A 25,290-nucleotide genomic window follows, 5' to 3' on the forward strand; every position below is an offset into this window, starting at 1 on the left:
TAAAACAACATCGACTCCCTGTTTCTCCAATTAAAAGAATGTCATAAAATCAATAGGTTTTATTGATACTTCCACCCTCCTTAATAAGTTGCAAATCCATCCACCGTGGAAGCTTTATTGATACTACATTGTCTTAAACCAATTTTCACTTTGTACTTATGAGACAACACTTTATAACACAATTCTTCCTTATCAGTTAAAATCCTCCAACAAGATTTTTCTAACAAGGAGTAATTAAGTTCTTTCATCCTCCACACACCTAAATTCCCTTACATTTGTCTAAACACATTTTGTTCCTATAGATCCAATGAAGTTTATGATCTTCCTCACCATGTCCCCCTAAGAATTTTTTAAAAGGATTTAATTTTAGAAATGATACCTGAAGAAACCTTAAAGTTAGAGAGTAAACCAATAAAGATGTGACAAATGAGATTTGTATAAAACGAAATGATCACCTATCAAAAGCTATTATTCATCCAACTACAAAGCCTCCTTATAACCTTGTTAATTAAAAGATTCTAAAAGTATAGGCTTCGTAGATTACCACCAATGGAAAATCCAAAGTAGTCAAAAAGAAGATGACCAATCAACATACCATAAACATCTTCCAACCAAAAAATAATCACAAAGAATATCAACAAGTAAACTTTTGTAAAAGTTGACTTTTAGACAACACATAAGTTCAAGCAAAATTAACTAATCTTTATTGCTCTAGTGCTAAACAAACTTTTTTCTCTTAAGGTCAATGTGTCGTTTGTGAATTGAAGATGTGAAATTTTAAAATGAAACCGACTCTTATGTGACAATTTGAAATGAAGCCAACACATATTTTTGCATTTAGCATAGCAAAAAAAACCTTCTATTGCTATGAAAATTAAGAAAGAAGAAATACGATCTCTCTAACATCATAATTTTTTTAAATTGAACTTAACGACGAGATTACCATTAACAAGACTTGAAGCAATTATAAAACTAACTCGTTCTTGATCCGACGAGATTACCATTAACAAGACTTGAAGCAATTATAAGACTAACTCGTTCTTGATCCGGTGGATTCACCTAGGAGAAAAACCCTCATCAACTACATTATTCCAATCAAATAGTCTCATTTCACATAGTCAAAAGTTTTTAAGTAAAATTTATAAAGAGTATTTTTATGAATTTTTTTAACAAAAGTAAAAGTTTAAAAATTGTCTTATGCTAATAAAAAACAAATATAGAAAGTAAATTTAAGAGGAAAGGAGTATTATTGCATTGTTATTCTATATATCTTGAAGTACAATTATTAGAAAGAAGATAAGTAGAAAAACCAAAGCCATAGAGAAAGAAGAAGAGAAGAGAGACAACGATGGGAACACCAGAGACTTCAAGAGAACCCTGCCCTGATCGAATTCTCGACGACATAGGCGGTGCTTTCGGCATGGGTGCCGTAGGTGGCTCCGCCTTCCACTTCCTTAAAGGCCTCTACAATTCTCCCAAAGGCTCCCGCTTCGTCGGCGCTTCCCAAGCCGTTCGTCTCAACGCTCCCCGAGTCGGCGGTAGTTTCGCCGTCTGGGGTGGTCTCTTCTCCTCCTTCGACTGCACCATGGTCTACCTCCGCCAAAAAGAAGACCCTTGGAACTCTATCTTCGCCGGCGCTGCTACCGGTGGTTTTCTCTCCATGCGGCAAGGTTTGGTCGCTTCCGGGAGGTCTGCTGCGTTTGGTGGGGTTCTCTTAGCGCTTATTGAGGGGGCGGGGATTATGCTTAACAAGGTTCTTAGTGGGCAGCAGCCGGGGCCTGCTGTCATGGAGGAGCCAATCTCCGGGCAGCCCAATGGTATTTTTCCGGGGAAACAGGTTCCGCCTCCGGTTGATTCGGAAGCTAAACAGTGGTTTGGTGGTGGATTGTTTGGTGAAGATAAGAAAAAAGATGAAGCTGTTTCTGGTGGAGGAAGTGAGACCAAGGTTTTGGAGAGTTTTGATGCTCCTCCAGTCCCCAATTTTGATTACAAGTGAAATTTGGATCTGATTATTATGAATTATGAATCAAATATTGAATATCTGATTACAAAGGTTTTAGTTTTATTGAACCTTTTCTACTATATATTGTCACGTATAGTTTTGTTTAGTCTGGTTTATTGTCAGGTTATTTATGCAAGAGTGTTTTATATAATCTTATGATATCTATGTAAGAGAATAAGAGGCAGTGTTGACGAAACTGAATAATTGTTCAATGGATTATGTAGATATGTGTGGTGTGGTGGTGTTCTTTTATGGGAACTGGAAATACAATGAAGTAGTAATCAAATTTGAATTCAAATTTCAATGTGGGAAATGTGGAGTGATAGAAATTAGATTGCATGCTTGAATAGTGGAAATCACATGTTAATCTTCTAGCAAGAGTTAGTTGCTAGATGAGAGTATGAGACTAAGACTTCTTTGACTGTTGGGACATGATATTTCTATTATTTATGAGGGAAGTACAAAGGGCGATTGTTTGGTTGCTAATGCATCCCCAAATATAGTTTGGGTACAATTAGTTTGTGTCATTCTCTGTTTTATTTAGAATGCTGGACTGGTGAGTAGGGATGGGAATAGGCTGGGCCGAGCTAGGCTTTGCCAAGCCTGAGCCTGGCCTGCTATAATATTCAAAGCCTAAGCCTGGCCTGTAGCCTATCATAGGCTTATTTTTTTGGTCTGGGCCTGGCCTTTTTGAAGGCCTGATTGGCCTATCAGCCTACTTAAAAGCCTATTTCATTTGAACATTTGTAAATAAGTCATTCAACTCGTTTTTATATAGACTAACAAATTAAAAGATCAATGAGATTAAATGTTTGTTTGCATTAGTTTATTTGAGTTTACCTAGTAGCATAAATTTTGTGATATTATTTGTTTGAGAGAACTTATCGAAACAACTTATGACATTGTTCATAAGATTCTTTTCATCTTACTTTCATAATTTCTTCAAGATAACTAAAATTTATTTTTATATTTTTAATTCAAAGTAAAAAATATAATATAATAATAATAAAATTATTCATATGTATTTAAATAGGCCGGCCTCTTAGGCTTAAAAGGCTTTTTATGTGGCCTATGGCCTAGCCTTTTTAGCTAAATAGGCTTATAAAAAAGCCTAGGCCTTTTCTATTTATCTAAAAAGCCTGGCCTGACCTAGGCCTATGTAGGCTGGGCCGTAGGCCCCTGTTAGTCGGCATGGCCTATTCCCACCCCTACTGGTGAGATATCCACATTTGGAAAGCTTTTGTTATGTTAAAGAAATTAAAAGCTTTCAAGTTAGTCATAAAAGCTTCGAAAAAATAGGTATTTGGTAATTTTGACTATGAGATTGAGGCTTGACCTAGAGCAATTGTAGATTTATGGCCCTTACTGAGGATTAAAGATTTTCGATTGTTCCTAAGATTTTGGTCTAAGTGAATTAAGGAAGGAGACGCTAATTTTCACTACTTTCATGAGTCAGTCAAAAGTAGAGGTAGGAGAAATACTATTTTAGCTCTGAAGGTTGGTGAAAATTGATTAAAGGGGTGTCTGAAATTAGTCAAGAGGTGGTGAACCATTTCTCTTATATTTCCAAAGAACTAAATGTTAATAAACCTCAACTTGATGGCGTCGTCTTCTGCTCTCAATCTGATGACAATCTTGTTTTGTTGTCGGCCCCCTTTAGTCTTCAGGAATTAAATTATGTTGTTTTCCAATGTGAGGGTAATAAAAGCTCGGGTTCAGATGGGTTTAACTTCTCCTTTCTCAAAAGATTCTAGAATCTAGTAATAGAAGCTCGGGTCCAGATGGATTTGAGGATTATGTTTGAGCAATTCCATTGTTTTGCATCTCTACCACGTAGTTTTGCATCTTACTTCGTGACCTAGATCCCCAAGATTAATTCCCCGCCTCATTTGGGTTACTTTAAGCTGATTTCTTTGGTAAGATTCTTATATAAGCTGGTGGCTATAGTGTTGACCATAAGACTAGGTCAATGATGGATAAGCTTATTTGCCCTCATCAACTGACTTTCTTTAAAAGGAAAATGTTGCTTGATGGAGTGGTGATCGTGAATGAAGTGATAAACTTGGTCAAGAGATATAAGAAAGTTTATCTCATTTTAACGTAGATTTTAAAAAAGTGTACAACTCAGTCAGTTGTAGCTTTTTAAATTATATGCTAATCAAATACGGGTTATGTGACAAGTGGAAATCTTCGATGATAGCTTCTTGTTTGTTGGTAATCTTGTGGTGCTGATAAATGGGTGCACAACTCAAGAGTTTAACATCCAAAAGGGTTTGAAGTAAGAGAATCTTCTAGCCCTTTTCTTGTTCTTCTTGTGACTGAGGGGCTAAGTGGCTTAATTATTAAAGTTAAGGAGGTTGGTCTATATTCTAGATTCAGGGTGGGTACGTTTGATTTGGTGGTATCTCATCTTCAATATGTTGATGATACCCTCATAGTGCTAGTCCATACTCTTGAGAATATGTGGAATATTAAGGATGTCCTTAGAGGCTTTGAGCGGGTCTCAGGGCTTCAGGTTAACTTCTTCATGAGCATTCTTGCAGGGTTAATATGAGCCTAATCTTTTTATCCTCTACAGGTGAATTTTTTCACAGTGAAATTGGAACTCTCCCTTTTAAGTACCTTAGTTTGTCGGTCGGGACCTATCCTAGGTGTGAAATCACCTGGGATACTTTATTCAATTTGCTAACCAGGAAACCCCACTCTTGAAAACATATATATGTTAGTTTAGGTGACATACTGGTCCTTTTTAATGTTCCTTTTTAATGTTCTGCAAAATATTATTTCCATTTTTTCTTGTCTTTTTTTAAAATGTTTGTAAAGGTGTGGAATAAGCTTGTTGGATTACAAAGAAGGTTCCTTTGAGGAGAGGTGAAAGGAGATTCTAAGATGTGTGTAAACATAAGAGTAAAGAAATGTTAGGAGTTAAGGACCTCATACTGGTTGATATAGCCCTATTGGCGAAGTGAAAATGGAGGTTGTTTGAAGGTGCCTTAGGCATTTTGAGAGATATTCTTGTAGCTAGGTATGTTTCTAGTTGTTTCCTCTCTTTTGGGGATAAGATATTGGGTTCTCGATCTAGCTCTTCTTTTAGTGGAAATGGTTGTCTCTCCTTAAATTTAGAGAGGAAGACCCCTTATATTGGTTTATTGATGGCATCCTTAGGAAAGTTGGATTAGGCACCCAAACATCCTTTTGGAATGACCATTGATTAGGCTCCATTCCCCTTAAGATTAAGTTCACTGGTCTATTCTGTAATTTAATTCAACCGGATGGGTTGGTAGGAGAGATCGGCCTAGTGGTTAATGAGAATATGGTTTGGAATCTTCGGGGTGTTAATCTTTCCCTCAATAGAGACAAGTGGGTTTTAAATTTTTTTAGACAAGATACTTTTTCAGTTGCCTTTGTATATCATGTTTAGTGGGAAAGGTCAATCTCTATTCCGAAGTATAATTTGAATGTGAATTCGACCTACCCATTATTTGGGTTAGTTAAGTGGTGGTCTTCTCCTCTCAGTTTCTGCAAGACAAATTCTCCTCTATGGAAAACTTATCAAATCATGGGGTGGTTGTTGAACCTAGTAAGATCTCATATCCCTTTTATAGAACTTTGATTGAGACAAATTCTCCTCTATGAAAAACTTATCAAATCATGGGGTGGTTGTTGAACCTAGTAAGATCTCATATCCCTTTTATAGAACTTTGATTGAGTTGGTTTCCCATCCTTTTGTCACTTGTGATTTAGTTCTGTTTGGGATGACATGTACTGCTCCCGAGAAAACATTGGCTTCTTTTTTAACGGGAAAATTAAGTGAACATTGGCTTCTTTTTTAATGGGGAAAATTAAGTATAAAGGTGATTTTTCATATGATGTCTATTTGGAGAGTTCTTAATGATGTCACCTTTAATGGTGTTGCAATAAGTATGAAAGAGGCGGAGGAGAAAAATATTGTTTGACTTGAAAATGATTTGGAGGAGAAAAATATTGTTTGACTTGAAAATGATTTCTAGGTACATCAAAGTTAAACTCTTGCACTTTTTTGACAAACTTCATAACCCCGTACTCTTGCACTCAAATCATTATTAAATCAAAGAGAGAATAGCGTTCTCAAGACAAGTAGGAAACATAGATAAAAAACCATCAATTGAAGATCATCTTTAATTAAAAAAATAAATGTATTCTCTAAAAAAAAACACATGGCCCTGGCAGAATCGCATGCTAGTTGTATCCAATGAACTAGTGTGTTGTAGAGAGAAAGATTATGTGATCTTGGAAGGACCTGTTTGGCTCTGCACTGCCGAATTGACCTTAATTTTCAATGAAAATTTAACACTGTTAAGCAAAAATAAGGCCCTGTTCTTTAAAAATTGACAACTATCTTTGTAGTTCCTCATTTGTGTATATACATACATACATATACTTCTCAAATGGCAATATGAATGTTGCATCATGTTGCAAACAACCAGTGTAATGTTTTCGTGACACTGACAGCATATATAAAATTGAATTTTCACAACTAAATGGAAAGTATTACTTTTTCTTTCATTAGGGAGCAAATAAACTTCTAATATTGATTGAACAATAAAGTTTAGTTCAAACAGAAATACTAAATCCAACTTACATTACAAAATTGAAAAAAATTCATCATCGCTGCCCGATCTAAATTATTGAAAAATAGAAAGATAAAAAAAACTGACCACCAATTCACCATTGCTGCCCAATCTAAATCATTGAAAAAAAAGAAAAAAAAAACTCATCACCTATTCACCATTGCGCAGAACAAGTGAGAACATAAGTTCATGCTGCAAGGAACAACACTGCACTTTCAAGAATGATCTGCCCAACTCAACCAAGGCAACCTCTATACAACCACAACCAATGTTCAAAACATAGGTTTGGTAGTGCAGCTGGTGGGGAGTGTTTTTAAACCGTTTTAACATGGTGGAGTGTTTTTAAACAGTTTTAATATTAGTATAGCAATAGTCTGTTTCAACTCATAGGGGATATTATCGGGGATATTAGTTAAGGTATAAGTTCAGACTGAAAAACCACACTACTCGGATTCAAATTTTCCTTGACTGAGTGCTTATCTTCACCTAATTAGCATAATTGAAATAGATCAAACAACATATATGTGAGCCTAAGCACTGTTACTAACATGAGCATCATAATAACTAGCATCAAATACAGCTAAAGAACAATCACAATTAAATCAAACCCCAGCATAAAAATCACTATTATCATTGCCATTTTCAGGATACAAAAGAGATAATCCCTCTCAAATGTTTAAACAAAATTACACCGATATCAGATTTAAGTTATTTAAAAGTTTAAACCCAATAAAAACTAACATTTCCTCACGAACACAAACTCTAAACTCAATCAATCATGTAGAATACCCAAAATGTCCTCATCCCTAAACAAATGGAACCTGCAAAAATCAAAACAAAAACAGAAAAAAAAAAACCAATTCGTTAAACAAATTTTCATTTCAACGCAATTCTTCACAAACAAATAACACTATTCCGATAACTTACTCTTTGTCATCAAGCTTAATTTGAGAGCCACCGTACTCCGGCAAGAGAACGTGGTCACCTTCCTTAACAGACACCGGAATCAAATTTCCCGATCTGTCTCTCGATCCAGGTCCAACAGCAACAACCTTTCCGGAATTAAGCTGATTCGAAACCAGAAACAGTTTAGCAACCGAATCGAAATCGATTAAGATACATTTACAAAATGAAGTGAGTCTCGAGTTCTAACCTGTGAGGTTTTCTCCGGGAGGAGAATACCGGCGGAGGTTTTGGAAGGAGGGACGATTTTCTCGACGAGAATGCGGTTGAAGGTTGGAATCAAACGCTTTGCCATTGTGTTGGAGTTCGGAGATTAGGGTTTTACTGCGAATTGGGTTCTGCAGAAGATTAGGGTTTTAAGACAAGAAGAAGCAATGGTTCTAGATCACAAAAGAACGTTCTAGGATCTAGTTTGGGCTCTAATCGGAATTTTGGGCCTGGGCTTTCACTTTCTACTTTATTTAGTATTACAACTATCCGCACCCCTAACTGTTTTAATACACCATCCCCTCTCTCAAATCATGGTTTAAATATTTAATGATACATACAAATTTAAAATATAAATATAACGAATAAATGAATATTCCTTCTTCTTTTTGGAAAGAAATAGTGAATTTTGCTTGTGTTGTTCTGTCTAATTTGTATGATCTTTGAATCCGAGAGGAGGAAGTATCATTTGATGTTATTATCATTTTTATAAAGTACTTTTTTAAAGTATGAAAAAAAGGCCTACACAAAGGGAATAGTTTCTAAAAGAACTTTATTTTGGGACTAATTTTAAAAGAACTTTGTAAGTTGCAAAATGGAATTTTGCTTCATTCCAAGTTTTAGGGATAGTTGAAAAATATAAAATATTGGTAAAATTTGAAGAGAAAAGACTAATGCACTGATGTCAACCAATCACCACCCATGTATTTAATTAAATTATTTTTTATTTAAAAAAATTTTAATGACATGATAAATTTATAATTTTTTATTGGATGACAGTGTAAAATTATTTTGTGCATATCTTTTAACTCAAATTTAAAAGTGTATAATACAACAAATTAATGTGTAAGTAAATCACACATTTGTTTTATAAAATAAAATAGTTTAACAATATACTTTTAGAGAAGTCCGTAAGTATACTTTCCAAGAACATTTTATTGATTAATTTTTTTCTCATATTTATGATTTGTTTTTTCAAAGGACATAACTTTTATCTTCCGAGTGATTAGTATAATGTCTATTTTATTTTAATTAATTTTTTTATTTAATAACAACATTTTTATTTTATCAGAGTAAATAGCTCATTTAACAACTAAACCGAGATTTAATCGGACCATTTTGTTGAAAGAATGCAAGAATTCACTAAATTAAGCGAGATTGAAAGAGAAACAAATCAACAAAAATTGAGCGAGATTAAAAGTATAGATTTGGCTGGTGACAAGTCTTTTGGTTCATTTTAGTATTTACTTATCAATTTATTATAAGTAATATTGTATTTATGTGTTATGATGTCTAATATATATATTTTGAAGTTTGTCAAAAAATCTACTTTGATTACATTTTATGTTTCTGTTCTATTTTGTTTTGTTCTGTCAGGGGAGGTTTTAGAAATACATATCTGAAAGAATAGAGTGGTACCGGAGATGGATTTTCATAACATCCCCTGGTACTTCTACAACTACTATAAATATAGGGCATTTGTCTTATTGTTTCATGCCAAAACACATTACACGAGAATGAATATCATTTGGCATGTAAAAAATGTTTACTTTAATGAAGATCACTGAGTACACCCCTCTTTGAGATCTTAAATACATACTGCAGGAGCTCCTACCATACGGCGACAATTGCAAAATTGTGAAGATCGAGTATTGTTCGCCATCCGTTGACAAAGAAGGGAAGATTGTATCCAACAACTGTGAGCTGAAGACGGACGCTAATTCAAGGGCTATGTGGAATACTTTTTTCGTTTCGAATCAAAAGTTACGATCGAGTTGGATGCGACTGTCTTGAGATCGGTGGGTGATATTATCAACATTTTACAACATCCACCTGGATATTAAAATGTAATATTTGATCTATGTTAAAATTCCTTATATTGCTGATTTTATGATATCAATAGTAATTTTATTTTGTCAACATACTATTTTTTCTTCAGTTTTTCTGCTTTTGCTTTAGTACGTTCCGGAAATACATCTTCCTAAATTTTAAACAAGCTAATCAATATATATTTGATGCGTGCGAAGATGCATCTCCGAAATTTAAGAACATTAGTGTATTTTCATGGAATGCACTAGAGATGTCTAGAGTTCATTAAGAAATTTTAATTTTAAAATATTTTATTTCAAATTAAATGCCCGATTTACAAAAATTGTATATAATTAATAAGGTGTGGGCAAACATTTTTTATTGTTTTAGCATTCTTTGGCGGTGAAGAGTCTCTTTTAAGATTTTTAAGATAAAAGGTCCATGGTTCAATTTCAACGGTATTCATTTTTTCATTTTGATTTTATTCATGTAATTTAGATAATACATAAAACAAGGACATGAGTTAAGAACAAAATGTAAAAAAAAAAAACTATATATTAATTTTATTAAAAATTTATAATTAATTATTAAATACTTTTTTAAATATAAACGTGTTTATTAACACTTCCCTAAGAGAAATCATATAAATTTTTGCTCTATGCCTCCAAATTTATTTGGTTGACTCTCCTTGTTGATCTCAAATTGTGTTTGACAAACTATCTTTTAAAAAATCATCTGCTATTCAGATTCTCTTCACGTGATCCATGAGTTAGTATGCGCACACATCATTTCATTGTTATGCCAATATGTTGGAAATTTAAATTATCACATGAAAAGAGATTGAAATTTTTTCCTTAATAGCATTCTTTGTGAGGACAATATGCCTGCAAACTTCAAACAAAATTGGAGTCCATTGTATGTATATCTTGGCTATGGTTCACGAGTTGCCACTATCTCTTCTCCTTTTGTTTTTTTCTCTTTTTTATTTTTCTTATGTTACCAAAATTAAACCAGCAAAATGTAGTGGCCTCGATTACGATTGACTTATCCCAACCCATCTTAACCTTAGCTTAAACCACAAAAGACTATGAAGGCGACAACCACTATTGAAGATTAACTTTTGACTAGATAGACAAGTGGTTAATTTGAGTCAAGTTAGGCATGAATTATATGCTTCAAATCTCTACCATTTATACATTGTTATGTAGCACAAGGAAGAATCTTTAGCACTATTTTAGCTGCTAACCTTTTGTGACATTGTTGACATTCTAAGGACCACAATTTCACTTTGCCGAATACACTTTGCCATTATAGCAACTTTTTCGGTTTGAAAAGAAACATGTATTTCAACATCGTGTGTTATTATCTTGTTATGAGTGCAATGACTTTACACGAAATGTGGTTATGGTACTTAGACTAGTTGTCATCTATGTTGTTCTCTTTTTGATATGTGATTCCTTTAGATTCTGGAGATAATTGAAGAGCCTAAATCGTGGCTACATGAACTCGATTTTAAAATTTATGGGAGATAGCATTAGCAGAGCCGTTGATAAGGTGCGCAAAGTTGATAAGGTGTGATAGTAGCTCAATTGGTAGTGAGGATGGATTGAACATGTACTTGAACTTTAAGGTACAATGTTTGATTCCCACGAAAGACAAAAACTCTACTAGTGAGGAGTAGAGAAGATCGTGAGGTGGCAGTGTCGAGAGCGCCTTGCGAGGGCCCCGGGCTGTTACATGTGTTACATGATCTCCAAATTTAACCACCATTAAACAATGGCTATGTTATGGCATATTGGTGTACCGGAAACAAACACCAAATCAATCAAAGCAAGAAATTTTCAGTCACACAATTACAGATAACATAATATAATGCAAGAACAATCAAGAACATCAAAGAACACAACAAACACTTTGGTAACCTATTTCAAAGAGAAAACTCCTACTCTAAAATCGAGGTAATCCAAGATGCAATTACTGAAGAATACAAAGGTGCAACAATGGAGATTCACCTCTCCCTCACACTAACCTTTCACCCGTGTTCATCCTAAAACAAGCCTACACTCACTTGACATCTTTTTCCTCTAATTGATTATTTTGATCCTGATCTACATCGATACTCTAAGAAATAGAGCTAGCAAGATATATAAAGCTATCCACGGTCTCTAACCTTTTTGACCTGCGAAGCAATTGACTCAGAACGGTTAGAGGTTATTATAGGGTAGCACAAAAACCACAACGATTATAATTATAACTCACACTTGCGATAGCCAATAACAATATCAAGTCCTAATCCAATTCAACAATCTCTATCTTGGATTAGATAGCCCTCTTAGCTTTAGAGACTTGCGCAGAATCAACCAATCTCAATCTTGAGCAGAGTCAGGCATAGCCTGAACTTTCACAAGGACACCACCTTGGTCATGAAATCTAAAACATTGACATTTGCATGCACCTTTTCAATTTTTACTTGGTCTTCGTAAGGAACATCAGCCTCCTGACAGGAGTGATCAATTTTTGGCCTCAATTAGTCTCCACCTGAGATGAGCTTCACCTCAAACTTGGTTGAACCTGTCACTAGACCTTCTTCAGTTTTCTCCTATGAATCCTTTATGCCTACCATCTCATCTTCATTGAATTTTACATCCTTGCTTATGATACACATCTTAATGTCATTGGACCATATTTTGTATCAAAGGTTTTAATCTCCACAGGAGGTAACTGTTTCAATCCCTAATCATGTTCATTCGTAAGGATCAACTAAAGGAAATTTTTTGTTTCCCGATGAGTGTATAGATATTTTTCATCACGGTTATCTATATTTCTGAAAATTCCGTTCACTAGGTCAATATTGAATATCGCTTTTGAACTTGCTTTTTGAAAATATCCATGCAGCATTGATAAACCACCACCTTCTTCTAAAAGGAGGTTTGGGAAACAACTATTAGAAGAGCCTGAACAAACAACGAGATTGCCAACAATTGTTCCCCTTACTCTTTGCTTCTGGAGCTACGCAGTTTGATTCACATTAGGAACCAGTTGTAATGCCTATGTCTTTCATTATAGAACATTGGTACTTAAGGATACATGATATCATGTAACCAGTCTCTATATAAATTATTGAAAATTTGCTATCTAAAATCAATTACTTTTAAAATATGCATGTTTCTTAATTTTCTTACATTATTTAGTGTTTGCTCAAACAAAAGCTTATTTTAGATAAACTGTGTGATTCTAAATGTCATGCTTTTACATTTAGTATTACTTATTTGGGTGAAAGAGTAATAAAATATTAATATCAAAAAATAAATATTGTGATACACCTAAATACGAAGAAAAAAAAAACAAAAAGGTGGACGTGATGGAGTGGTTATATTAACTTCAATATACTAAATTTACAATATAAATTATTAGTAACTCATCATTTTTTTTAAAATTACAAAAAATCACTTAATTAATTTTTAAAAATTTATGATTTTAATATAAAAGTAGAAAGTACATATTTTGTTCTTCTATTTTGACAAAACTTAATTTGCAATCTTTTGGTTTTTAAAATTGGATTTTTAGTCCCCCCATATTTTACAATCTTATAGAGATTTCTTGATCTCGTGTTCTTTTGATGATATGGAATAATCATTATTGCTGTGAGAAAAATGTGATACTACTGTCTCACATCTACAATTTCAATAAACTCTTTAACAATTTGATGTCAAGATTTTATCTTTAAAAATGCTTAGAGATCTCATGATCAACGATCTTGGAGAGCTTGGTTTCGCAAAGGCAACATAGATTCACTTATATATCTACAATTCTGATGTGTCACGTCAATGTTACATCATGGTAACATCACATCCTCCAAAATTTTAGGGATAAACCAAAATTCTACGTATTGTTGAATAAAAGAATCGAAAACCCGATCTTATAATACGGGGTACATAAAATTTTATTTTTATCAAAAGAGAGCGAAAAAAGTGCAGTAGTTCCATAAAAAAACTAATATTATAATTATATTAAATAGTTGACTAATCCTAAAATTAATTAGAGTGTCTCCAAAAACTCGATGGTAAGCAAAACAGGCATACACTATTCTGAACGTGAGTTGAATGAGTCATTTTCAAATCTAGTAGAGTTTTTACTGGTGATAAAGACTCTAGACACAATCAAAACACATTAGTATAGGAAGATTGGTCTCTATGATCTTGTAGTGTGTTTAAAGCACGACTAATCAAATAGATTGAATATTGTGGGGTCTAGACCTAAGTAAGATGCCCACAGGGGACAAGACAACGAAACATGTTGAGAAAAAAAACCAAACCAAGCGAATTATCGGGAAACACATGCATCACATTATAGCGAAATCTCATACATTTTACCAGAAGAGTAATTAATAAGGCAACAATTAAGAAGTCTGAAACTCTATTGCCGTTTTGATAATTTTCTCAATAAATGCCACATCCAATAATTAAGTGCACATATCCAATTAATAAATAAAGCTATATTTAATTCTTTATCATCTCTACTAGGCGTTTTCTATGCAATTTTTGGCTTTTAGTTCAAAATTCCATCACATTATACTTAATATTCTTTAGTGAAGTAAAGAAGCCAACATATAAGATATCAAGTTTCTTCCATAATGTATTTATTTGAAGACTAGAGAATCATTGTTGATGGGTATTAATTGATCATAGTTATCTTCCACAATTCCACAACAAAATTGACACCACCTATAGGGCACTATTATCTATACGTCTGAAAAATTCCATTCAATATTGAATTTCGCGTTTGACCTTGCTTTTTGAAAATATCCAAGCAGCATGGATTAACCACCACCTTCTACTACAAGGAGGTTTGGGAAACAACTATCAGATGAGCCCGAACAAACAACGAGATTGCCAACAATTAGTCCCCTTACTCTTTCCTTTTGGAGCTGCGCAGTTTGATTCACATTAGGAACCAATTGTAATGCCTATGTCTTTTATCACAGAACATTAGTATTTAAGGATACATGATATCATGTAACGAGTCTCAATATAATTTGTTGAAAACTTGCCATATGAAATCAATTACTTTTAAAATATGCATGTTTCTTCATTTTCTTACATTATTTAGTGATTGCTCAAACAAAGGCTTGTTTTAGATTAATTGTGTGATACTAAATGCCATGCTTTTACATTTAGTATTACTTATTAGGGTGAAAGAGTAATAAAATATTAATATCAAAAAATCAATATTGTGATACACCTAAATACGAAGAAATAAAACAAAAAGGTGGACGTGCCGGAGTGGTTATCGGGCATGACTAGAAATCATGTGGGCTTTGCCCGCGCAGGTTCGAATCCTGCCGTCCACGAAGTTTTTTAATTAATACTATTAAATATAGTAGTAGTAGGTAGTTATTCATCACTCGTCCAATACATCTACTTACAAATTCATCTACTAGATAATAAAATTGTAAGTTGATTAAGTTCAATATACTAAATATACAATAAAAATTATTAGTAACACATCATTTTTTATTAAATTACAAAAAATCATGTAATTAATTTTTAACAATTTATGATTTTAATATAAAAGTAGAAAGTACTTATTTTGTTATTCTATTTTGACAACTTAATTTGCAATATTTTGGTTTTTAAAATTGGATTTTTAGTCCCCCATATTTTACAATCTTATAGAGATTTCTTGATCTCGTGTTCTTTTGATGATATGGAATAATCATTATTGCTGTGAGAAAAATGTGGTACTACGGTCTAACATCTACAATTTCAATAAACTCTTTAACAATTTGATTTCAAGGTTTTCATCTTGAAAAATGCTTAGAGATCTCATGATCAACGATCTTTGAGAGCTTGGTTTCGCAAAGGCAACATAGTTTCACTTATAGATCAACATCTCTGATGTGTCGCGTCAATGTTACATCATGGTAACATCAAATCCTCCAAAATTTCGGGGATAAATTAAAATTCTACTTAGTGTTAAATAAAATAATCGAAAACCCAATCTTCTAATACGGGGTAAATAAAATTTTATTTTTATAAAAAAAGAGCGAAAAAAGTGAAGTAGTTTATTAAAAAAAACTAATATTATAATCATATTAAATAGTTGACTAATCCTAAAAATAATTAGAGTGTGTTCAAAAACTCGAAAAAACTTGCGAGTTTGGTGTAAGGTGAATGTTCCTTATCCGATGGTAAGCCAAACAGGCATACACTATTCTGAACGTGAGTTGAATGAATCTTTTTCAAATCTTGTAGAGTTTTCTCTGATGACAAAGACTCTACACACAATCAAAACATATTAGGATAGGAAGAGTGGTCTTTATGATCTTGTAATGTGTTTAAAGCACCACTAATCAAATATAGTGAATATTGTGGGGTCTAAACCTAAGTAAGATGCCCATAGGGGACAAAACAACGAAACATGTTGAGAAAGAAAAACAAAACCAAGCCAATTATCGGGAAACACATGCATCATATTATAGTGAAATATCATGCATTATACCAGTAGAGTAATTAATAAGGCAACAATTAAGAAGGTCGAAACTCTATTGTCGTTTTGATAATTTTCTCAATAAATGCCACATCCAATAATAAAGTGCACATATCCAGTCAATAAATAAAGCTATATTTAAAGCTTTATCAACTCGACTAGGAGTTTTCTATGCATTTTTAGGCTTGTAGTTCAAAATTCCATCACATTATACTTAATACTCTTTAGAGAAGTAAAGAAGCCAACATATAAGATATCAAGTTTCTTCCATAATGTATTTATTTGAAGACTAGAGAATCATTTTTGATGGGTATTACTTGATCATAGTTATCTTCCACAGTTCCACAACAAAATTGACATCCCCTATAAGGCACTGTTATCCATACTTCTGAAAATTTCGTTCACTAGGTCAATATTGAATTTCGCGTTTGAACTTGCTTTTTGAAAATATCCAAGCAGCATGGATAAACCACCACCTTCTACTCCAAGGAGGTTTGGGAAACAACTATCAGATGAGCCCGAACAAACAACGAGATTGCCAACAATTAGTCCCCTTACTCTTTCCTTTTGGAGCTGCGCAGTTTGATTCACATTAGGAACCGATTGTAATGCCTATGTCTTTTATCATAGAACATTGGTATTTAAGGATACATGATATCATGTAACGAGTCTCTATATAAATTGTTGAAAACTTGCCATATGAAATCAGTTACTTTTAAAATATGCATGTTTCTTCATTTTCTTACATTATTTAGTGATTGCTCAAACAAAGGCTTGTTTTTAGATTAATTGTGTGATACTAAATGCCATGCTTTTACATTTAGTATTACTTATTAGGGTGAAAGAGTAATAAAATATTAATATCAAAAAATCAATATTGTGATACACCTAAATACGAAGAAATAAAACAAAAAGGTGGACGTGCCGGAGTGGTTATCGGGCATGACTAGAAATCATGTGGGCTTTGCCCGTGCAGGTTCGGATCCTGCCGTCCACGAAGTTTTTTAATTAATACTATTAAATATAGTAGTAGTAGGGACATAATTGTATTTAGCTTTAAAGAATATTTTTAAACGTATACAAATACCACTTCTAGTTATTCATCACTCGTCCGATACATCTACTTACAAATTCATCTACTAGATAATAAAATTGTAAGTTGATTAAGTTCAATATACTAACTTTACAATAAAAATTATTAGTAACACATCATTTTTTTTTTAAAATTACAAAAAATCACTTAATTAATTTTTAATAATTTATGATTTTAATATAAAAGTAGAAAGTACATATTTTGTTCTTCTATTTTGACAACTTAATTTGCAATCTTTTGGTTTTTAAAATTTGATTTTTAGTCCCCCATATTTTACAATCTTATAAAGATTTCTTGATCTCGTGTTCTTTTGATGATATGGAATAATCATTATTGCTGTGAGAAAAATGTGGTACTACGGTCTAACATCTACAATTTCAATAAACTCTTTAACAAATTGATTTCACGGTTTTTATCTTGAAAAATGCTTAGAGATCTCATGATCAACGATCTTTGAGAGCTTGGTTTCGCAAAGGCAACATAGTTTCACTTATAGATCAACATCTCTGATGTGTCACGTCAATGTTACATCATGGTAACATCACATCCTCCAAAATTTCGGGGATAAATTAAAATTCTACTTAGTGTTAAATAAAATAATCGAAAACCCGGTCTTATATTACGGGGTACATAAAATTTTATTTTTATAAAAAAAGAGCAAAAAAAGTGAAGTAGTTTCATAAAAAAAACTAATATTATAATCATATTAAATAGTTGACTAATCCTAAAAATAATTAGAGTGTGTTCAAAAACTCGAAAAAACTTGCGAGTTTAGTGTAAGGTGAACGTTCCTTATCCGATGGTAAACCAAACGGGCATACACTATTCTGAACGTGAGTTGAATGAGTCTTTTTCAAATCTTGTAGAGTTTTCTCTGATGACAAAGACTTTACACACAATCAAAATATATTAGGATAGGAAGACTGGTCTTTATGATCTTGTAATGTGTTTAAAGCACCACTAATCAAATATAGTGAATATTGTGGGGTCTAGACCTAAGTAAGATGCCCATAGGGGACAAAACAACGAAACATGTTGAGAAAAAAAAACAAAACCAAGCCAATTATCGGGAAACACATGCATCATATTATAGTGAAATCTCATGCATTATTCCAGTAGAGTAATTAATAAGGCAACAATTAAGAAGGCCGAAACTCTATTGCCGTTTTGATAATTTTCTCAATAAATGCCACATCCAATAATAAAGTGCACATATCCAGTCAATAAATAAAGCTATATTTAAAGCTTTATCAACTCGACTAGGAGTTTTCTATGCATTTTTAGGCTTGTAGTTCAAAATTCCATCACATTATACTTAATACTCTTTAGAGAAGTAAAGAAGCCAACATATAAGATATCAAGTTTCTTCCATAATGTATTTATTTGAAGACTAGAGAATCATTTTTGATGGGTATTACTTGATCATAGTTATCTTTCACAGTTCCACAACAAAATTGACACCCCCTATAAGGCAACTGTTATCTATACTTCTGAAAATTTCGTTCACTAGGTCAATATTGAATTTCGCGTTTGAACTTGCTTTTTGAAAATATCCAAGCAGCATGGATAAACCACCACTTTCTACTACAAGGAGGTTTGGGAAACAACTATCAGATGAGCCCGAACAAACATCGAGATTGCCAACAATTAGTCCCCTTACTCTTTCCTTTTGGAGCTGCGCAGTTTGATTCACATTAGGAACCGGTTGTAATGCCTATGTCTTTTATCATAGAACATTGGTATTTAAGGATACATGATATCATGTAACGAGTCTCTATATAAATTATTGAAAACTTGCCATATGAAATCAGTTACTTTTAAAATATGCATGTTTCTTCATTTTCTTACATTATTTAGTGATTGCTCAAACAAAGGCTTGTTTTAGATTAATTGTGTGATACTAAATGTCATGCTTTTACATTTAGTATTACTTATTAGGGTGAAAGAGTAATAAAATATTAATATCAAAAAATCAATATTGTGATACACCTAAATACGAAGAAATAAAACAAAAAGGTGGACGTGCCGGAGTGGTTATCGGGCATGACTAGAAATCATGTGGGCTTTGCCCGCGCAGGTTCGAATCCTGCCGTCCACGAAGTTTTTTAATTAATACTATTAAATATAGTAGTAGTAGGGACACAATTGTATTTAGTTTTAAAGAATATTTTTAAACGTATACAAATACCACTTCTAGTTATATATACTAAATTTACAATAAAAATTATTAGTAACACATCATTTTTTTTTAAAATTACAAAAAATCACTTAATTAATTTTTAATAATTTATGATTTTAATATAAAAGTAGAAAGTACATAATTTGTTCTTCTATTTTGACAACTTAATTTGCAATCTTTTGGTTTTTAAAATTGGATTTTTAGTCCCCCATATTTTACAATCTTATAGAGATTTCTTGATCTCGTGTTCTTTTGATGAAATGGAATAATCATTATTGCTGTGAGAAAAAATTGGTACTACGGTCTAACATCTACAATTTCAATAAACTCTTTAACAATTTGATTTCAAGGTTCTTATCTTGAAAAATGCTTAGAGATCTCATGATCAACGATCTTTGAGAGCTTGGTTTCGCAAAGGCAACATAGTTTCACTTATAGATCAACATCTCTGATGTGTCACGTCAATGTTACATCATGGTAACATCACATCCTCCAAAATTTCGGGGATAAATTAAAATTCTACTTAGTGTTAAATAAAATAATCGAAAACCCGATCTTATAATACAGGGTACATAAAATTTTATTTTTATAAAAAAAGAGCGAAAAAAGTGCAGTAGTTTCATAAAAAAAACTAATATTATAATCATATTAAATAGTTGACTAATCCTAAAAATAATTAGAGTGTGTTCAAAAACTCGAAAAAACTTGCGAGTTTAGTGTAAGGTGAATGTTCCTTATCCGATGGTAAGCCAAATGGGCATACACTATTCTGAACGTGAGTTGAATGAATCTTTTTCAAATCTTGTAGAGTTTTCTCTGATGACAAAGACTCTACACACAATCAAAACATATTAGGATAGGAAGACTGGTCTTTATGATCTTGTAATGTGTTTAAATCACCACTAATCAAATATAGTGAATATTGTGGGGTCTAAACCTAAGTAAGATGCCCATAGGGGACAAAACAACGAAACATGTTGAGAAAGAAAAACAAAACCAAGCCAATTATCGGGAAACACATGCATCATATTATAGTGAAATCTCATGCATTATACCAGTAGAGTAATTAATAAGGCAACAATTAAGAAGGTCGAAACTCTATGGTCATTTTGATAATTTTCTCAATAAATGCCACATCCAATAATAAAGTGCACATATCCAATCAATAAATAAAGCTATATTTAAGGCTTTATCAATTCGACTAGGAGTTTTCTATGCATTTTTAGGCTTGTAGTTCAAAATTCCATCACATTATACTTAATACTCTTTAGAGAAGTAAAGAAGCCAACATATAAGATATCAAGTTTCTTCCATAATGTATTTATTTGAAGACTAGAGAATCATTGTTGATGGGTATTACTTGATCATAGTTATCTTCCACAGTTCCACAACAAAATTAACACCCCCTATAGGGCCCTATTATCTATACTTCTGAAAATTTCGTTCACTAGGTCAATATTGAATTTCGCGTTTGAACTTGCTTTTTGAAAATATCCAAGCAGCATGGATAAACCACCACCTTCTACTACAATGAGGTTTGGGAAACAAATATCAGATGAGCCCGAACAAACAACGAGATTGCCAACAATTAGTCCCCTTACTCTTTCCTTTCGGAGCTACGCAGTTTGATTCACATTAGGAACCGGTTGTAATGCTTATGTCTTTTATCATAGAACATTGGTATTTAAGGATACATGATATCATGTAACGAGTCTTTATATGAATTGTTGAAAACTTGCCATATGAAATCAGTTACTTTTAAAATATGCATGTTTTTTCATTTTCTTACATTATTTAGTGATTGCTCAAACAAAGGCTTGTTTCAGATTAATTATGTGATACTAAATGCCATGCTTTTACATTTAGTATTACTTATTAGGGTGAAAGAGTAATAAAATATTAATATAAAAAAATCAATATTGTGATACACCTAAATACGAAGAAATAAAACAAAAAGGTGGACGTGCCGGAGTGGTTATCGGGCATGACTAGAAATCATGTGGGCTTTGCCCCCATATTTTACAATCTTATAGAGATTTCTTGATCTCGTGTTCTTTTGTTGATATGGATTAATCATTATTGATGTGAGAAAAATTTGGTACAACTGTCTAACATCTGCAATTGCAATAAACTCTTTTAACAAGTCAATTTCAAGGTTTTTCTCGTGAAAAATGCTTAGAGATCTCATGATCAGCGATCTTGGATAGCTTGGTTTCGCAAAGGCAACTTAGTTACACTTATAGATCTTTAGATCTGACGTGTCACGTAAATTTACATCATGGTAACGTCACATCCTCAAAAATTCCGGTTATAAAAAATCCTACAAATTGTAAAATAACATAATCGAAAACCCGGTCTTATAATATGGGGTGCAGAAAATTTTATTTTTATCAAAGGAGATGAAGAAAAGTGTAGTGTTTCCATAAAAAAACTAATATTCAAATTATATTAAATAGTTGGCTAATCCTAAAAATAATTAGAGTGTGTTCAAAAAATCGAAAATACTAGCAAGTTTGGAGTAAGTTGAATGTTCCTCATCCAATAATAAGCCAAATGAGCATACACTATTCTGAACGTGAGTTGAATGAATATTTTGCAAATCTAGTAGAGTTTTCCTAATGATAAAGACTCTAGACACAATCAAAACACATTAGGACTGGAAGATTGGTATTCATGATCATGTAATGTGTTTAGAGCACCACTAATCAAATAGGGTGAATATTGTGGGGTATAGACATATGTAAGATGCACACAAGGAATAAGACAACGAAACATGTTGAGAAAAAAAACAAAACCAAGCCAATTACCGGGAAACACATGTATCATATTATAGTGAATTCTCATGCATTATACTAGTAAAATAATTAATAAGGCTACAATTTAAAAGGCCGAAACTTCATTGTCGTTTTGATAATTTATTCAATAAGTACCACATCCGTTAACTAAGTGCACATATCCAATCAATAAATAAAGCTATATTTTATTCTTTATCATCTCGGCTAGGCTTTTTCTATGCATTTCTTTGGCTTGTAGTTCAAAATTCCATCACATTATACTTAATACTCTTTAGAGAAGTCCATAATCCAACAATTAAGATATCAAGTTTCTTCCATAATCTATTTGTTTGAAGACTAGAAAATCATTTTTGATGGATATTACTTGATCATAGGTAACTTTCACAATTCCATGACAAATTTGGCACCCCCACTGGAGCACTATGATCTATACTTCTGAAAATTCCATTCACTAGGTCAATACTGAATATCACATTTGAACTTGCTTTTTGAAAATATCCATGCAGCACGGATAAACCACCACCTTCATATACAAGGAGGTTTGGGAAACAACTATCAGATGAGCCTGAACAAACAACGAGATTGCCAACAATCGTTCCCCTTACTCTTTGCTTCTAGAGTAGCGCAGTTTGATTCACATAAGGAACCGATGGTAATGCCTATGTCTTTCATTATAGAACATTTGTACTTAAGGATGCATGTTATCATGTAACCAATGTCTATATAAATTGTTGACAACTTGCTCCCTGAAATCAATTACTTTTAAAATATGCATGTTTCTTTATTTTCTTACATTATTTAGTGATTGCTCAAACAAAGGCTTGTTTAGGATTAATTGTTTGGAACTCAATGCCATGCTTTTACATTTAGTATGACTTATTATGGTGAAAGAGTAATAAAATATTATTATTACAAAATAAATATTGTGATACACCTAAATACGAAATAAAAGTAAAAAGGTGGACGTGCCGGAGTGGTTATCGGACATGACTAGAAATCACATGGGCTTTACCCGCGTAGGTTTGAATCCTGCCGTCCGCAAAGTTTTTTAATAAATACTTTTAAATATAGTAGTAGTAGGGACACAATGTATTTACTTTTAAATGATAATTTTAAGCATATACAAAAAAACTATAGATTGATTAAATTCAATATACCTAATTTACAATAAGGATTATTAGTAGCACAACATTTTTTTAAGAAATACAAAAAAAATCAATTAATTTTGAAAATTTTATGATTTTAATATAAAAATAGAAATTTAATATTTTGTTCTTCTATTTTGACAAAACTTAATTTGCAATCTTTTGATTTTTAAAATCGGGTTTTTAGTTCCCATATTTTAGAATCTTATAGAGATTTATTGATCTCGTATTCTTTTGATGATATAGAATAATTATTATTGATGTGAGAAAAAATTGGTACAACTATCTAACATCCACAATTGCAATAAACCTTTTTAACAATTCGATTTCAAGGTTTATCTCTTGAAAAATGCTTAGAGATCTTATGATTAGCGATCTTGGATAGTTTGGTTTCACAAAGGCAACATAGTTTCACTTATAGATCTTTAGATCTGATGTGTCACGCCAATGTTACATCATGGTAACGTCACATCCTCAAAAATTCCGGTGATAAAAAAATCCTACATATTGTAAAATAACAGAATAGAAAACCTAGTCTTATAATATGGACACTATCAAGCCCGGCCCTAGGGGTAGGCAAACTAGGCCATTGCCTAGGGCCTCTAATATTATTATTTTTTCATACGTTAGTATGCTAAAAGAAAATCAATAACATTTAATTAATGTCACTGTTTTACCTCTTTTCAATAAAGTAGCCATAAATACTTTTAAATATCAGAATTTACTTTGTTGTATGCACTTGTATTACTGCTGCAATGAATTTATATTATCCTACCCCTATTAATTTATATAAATGCATTATTAATTAGTAAACCTTAAACCCCCATTCTTAAAATTTATATAAACCTCCCACACATTAATTTATTTAAAGGTATATTTCGTATAAAATAATTTAATGAGATTTTTAATGTTAAAATTATAATAATTTCAAAAATTATATTAAACAAACTATTTTTATATATAATAAATTAAACAATTATTATATTCTATTTTAACGCAACTTTGAATAAATTAAAACATGTATTGATATTTCTTCTTAAATATTACAATTTATTAACAATTAAAACAACTATTTTTTTAATCAATCGTTAGTTGGTTCAGTGGTGATTGGCGCTGGACTTGGTAGGGAGAACCACGGTTCGATCCCCCACAACTGCAATCGGGAGGGGCTGGAACCACTTGATGTCAGAACTGACCCCCGAACCGGACTAAACCGGTGGTGATAAACCAAAAAAAAAACTTTTTTTTCCTTTGAACAAACATTAGAATATGATGATATATACAACTAAAAGTTTTAACAAAAATAATATTTTAAAAGTTGTACATTTTTAGGCATCGAACCTTCATTAACATGTCAATCTTAATTATAAAAAAATATGTTTATTTGATTATAGATTATTGTTAACGATTCCTTTCTGTTTGCATAAATTTTGTTTTAAGAAACAAATTAAAGTTAATAAAATATTATTTAAAATTAACAATATCTCAACAACAATAAATGAATTGTTTTATTATCGGTCAAAATAAAATATTAAATAAAATTAATTGCAATAATTTAATAAATAATTTTACATCTTAAAAATATTAACTTTTAAATAAAAAATTACTTTTATAATTTTTATTACAATTAATATTTTTAAATTATTATTATAGAATTCGCCTTAAGCCCCAATATATATTGGGCCGGCCCTGGACACTATTATGCTGGTCTGAGGTCGATGACAAGAGAATTTTGGGACCCGAAATAGTCCAAAAGACTACTATAAAAATAAAGTCAATCCAAGAAAAGATGAAGGCATTCCAGAAACGTAAAAAAAGTTATGCAGATAATAGGCGGAGATCATTGGTATTTGAAGAAGGCAATCATGTCTTTTTGAAAGTGACTCCTAGGTTGGGGTTATGCGGTGTTTTCAAGACCAAGAAACCCTGCCTAAGGTACATTGGACCATTTGAGATAATTAGGCGTATTGGTTCAATAATATACTGGTTAGCATTGCC

General features: G+C 32.3%; 2 protein-coding genes and 3 non-coding genes across 5 annotated transcripts; 4 read left to right on the forward strand and 1 right to left on the reverse strand.

Moving 5' to 3' along the window:
* Positions 1-1,274: 1,274 nt before the first annotated feature.
* Positions 1,275-2,300, forward strand: LOC131607391 (mitochondrial import inner membrane translocase subunit TIM17-2-like). Its single transcript, XM_058879401.1, has one exon. The coding sequence runs from the start codon at positions 1,349-1,351 to the stop codon at positions 1,994-1,996; it is 648 nt and encodes a 215-aa protein (XP_058735384.1). The 5' UTR covers positions 1,275-1,348; the 3' UTR covers positions 1,997-2,300.
* A 4,837-nt stretch (positions 2,301-7,137) lies between these two features.
* On the reverse strand, positions 7,138-7,952 carry LOC131607392 (10 kDa chaperonin, mitochondrial-like). Its single transcript, XM_058879402.1, has 3 exons — positions 7,766-7,952; positions 7,540-7,679; positions 7,138-7,433 (listed from the first exon to the last, which is right to left on the reverse strand). The coding sequence occupies exons 1-3, from the start codon at positions 7,868-7,870 to the stop codon at positions 7,385-7,387; spliced, it is 294 nt and encodes a 97-aa protein (XP_058735385.1). The 5' UTR covers positions 7,871-7,952; the 3' UTR covers positions 7,138-7,384.
* A 6,907-nt stretch (positions 7,953-14,859) lies between these two features.
* On the forward strand, positions 14,860-14,941 carry TRNAS-AGA (transfer RNA serine (anticodon AGA)). Its single transcript has one exon. It is a non-coding gene; the product is annotated as a tRNA-Ser (tRNA).
* Positions 14,942-16,995: 2,054 nt separating this feature from the next.
* On the forward strand, positions 16,996-17,077 carry TRNAS-AGA (transfer RNA serine (anticodon AGA)). The gene has a single exon. It is a non-coding gene; the product is annotated as a tRNA-Ser (tRNA).
* A 2,112-nt stretch (positions 17,078-19,189) lies between these two features.
* Positions 19,190-19,271, forward strand: TRNAS-AGA (transfer RNA serine (anticodon AGA)). Its single transcript has one exon. It is a non-coding gene; the product is annotated as a tRNA-Ser (tRNA).
* The last annotated feature ends 6,019 nt before the right edge of the window (positions 19,272-25,290 follow it).

This window comes from Vicia villosa, linkage group LG5, assembly GCF_029867415.1.
Source record: "Vicia villosa cultivar HV-30 ecotype Madison, WI linkage group LG5, Vvil1.0, whole genome shotgun sequence".
Lineage (NCBI taxonomy): Eukaryota > Viridiplantae > Streptophyta > Magnoliopsida > Fabales > Fabaceae > Vicia > Vicia villosa.

Excerpts from the sequence above, each read along its gene's own strand:
- LOC131607392 (XM_058879402.1), bottom strand. The coding sequence starts at position 7,870 with ATGGCAAAGCGTTTGATTCCAACCTTCAACCGCATTCTCGTCGAGAAA. Across the intron at positions 7,680-7,765 it reads TCCCGGAGAAAACCTCACAG|CTTAATTCCGGAAAGGTTGT; the intron begins GTTAGAACTCGA and ends GTTTCGAATCAG. Across the intron at positions 7,434-7,539 it reads ATTAAGCTTGATGACAAAGA|GTTCCATTTGTTTAGGGATG; the intron begins GTAAGTTATCGG and ends TGATTTTTGCAG.
- LOC131607391 (XM_058879401.1), top strand. The coding sequence starts at position 1,349 with ATGGGAACACCAGAGACTTCAAGAGAACCCTGCCCTGATCGAATTCTC.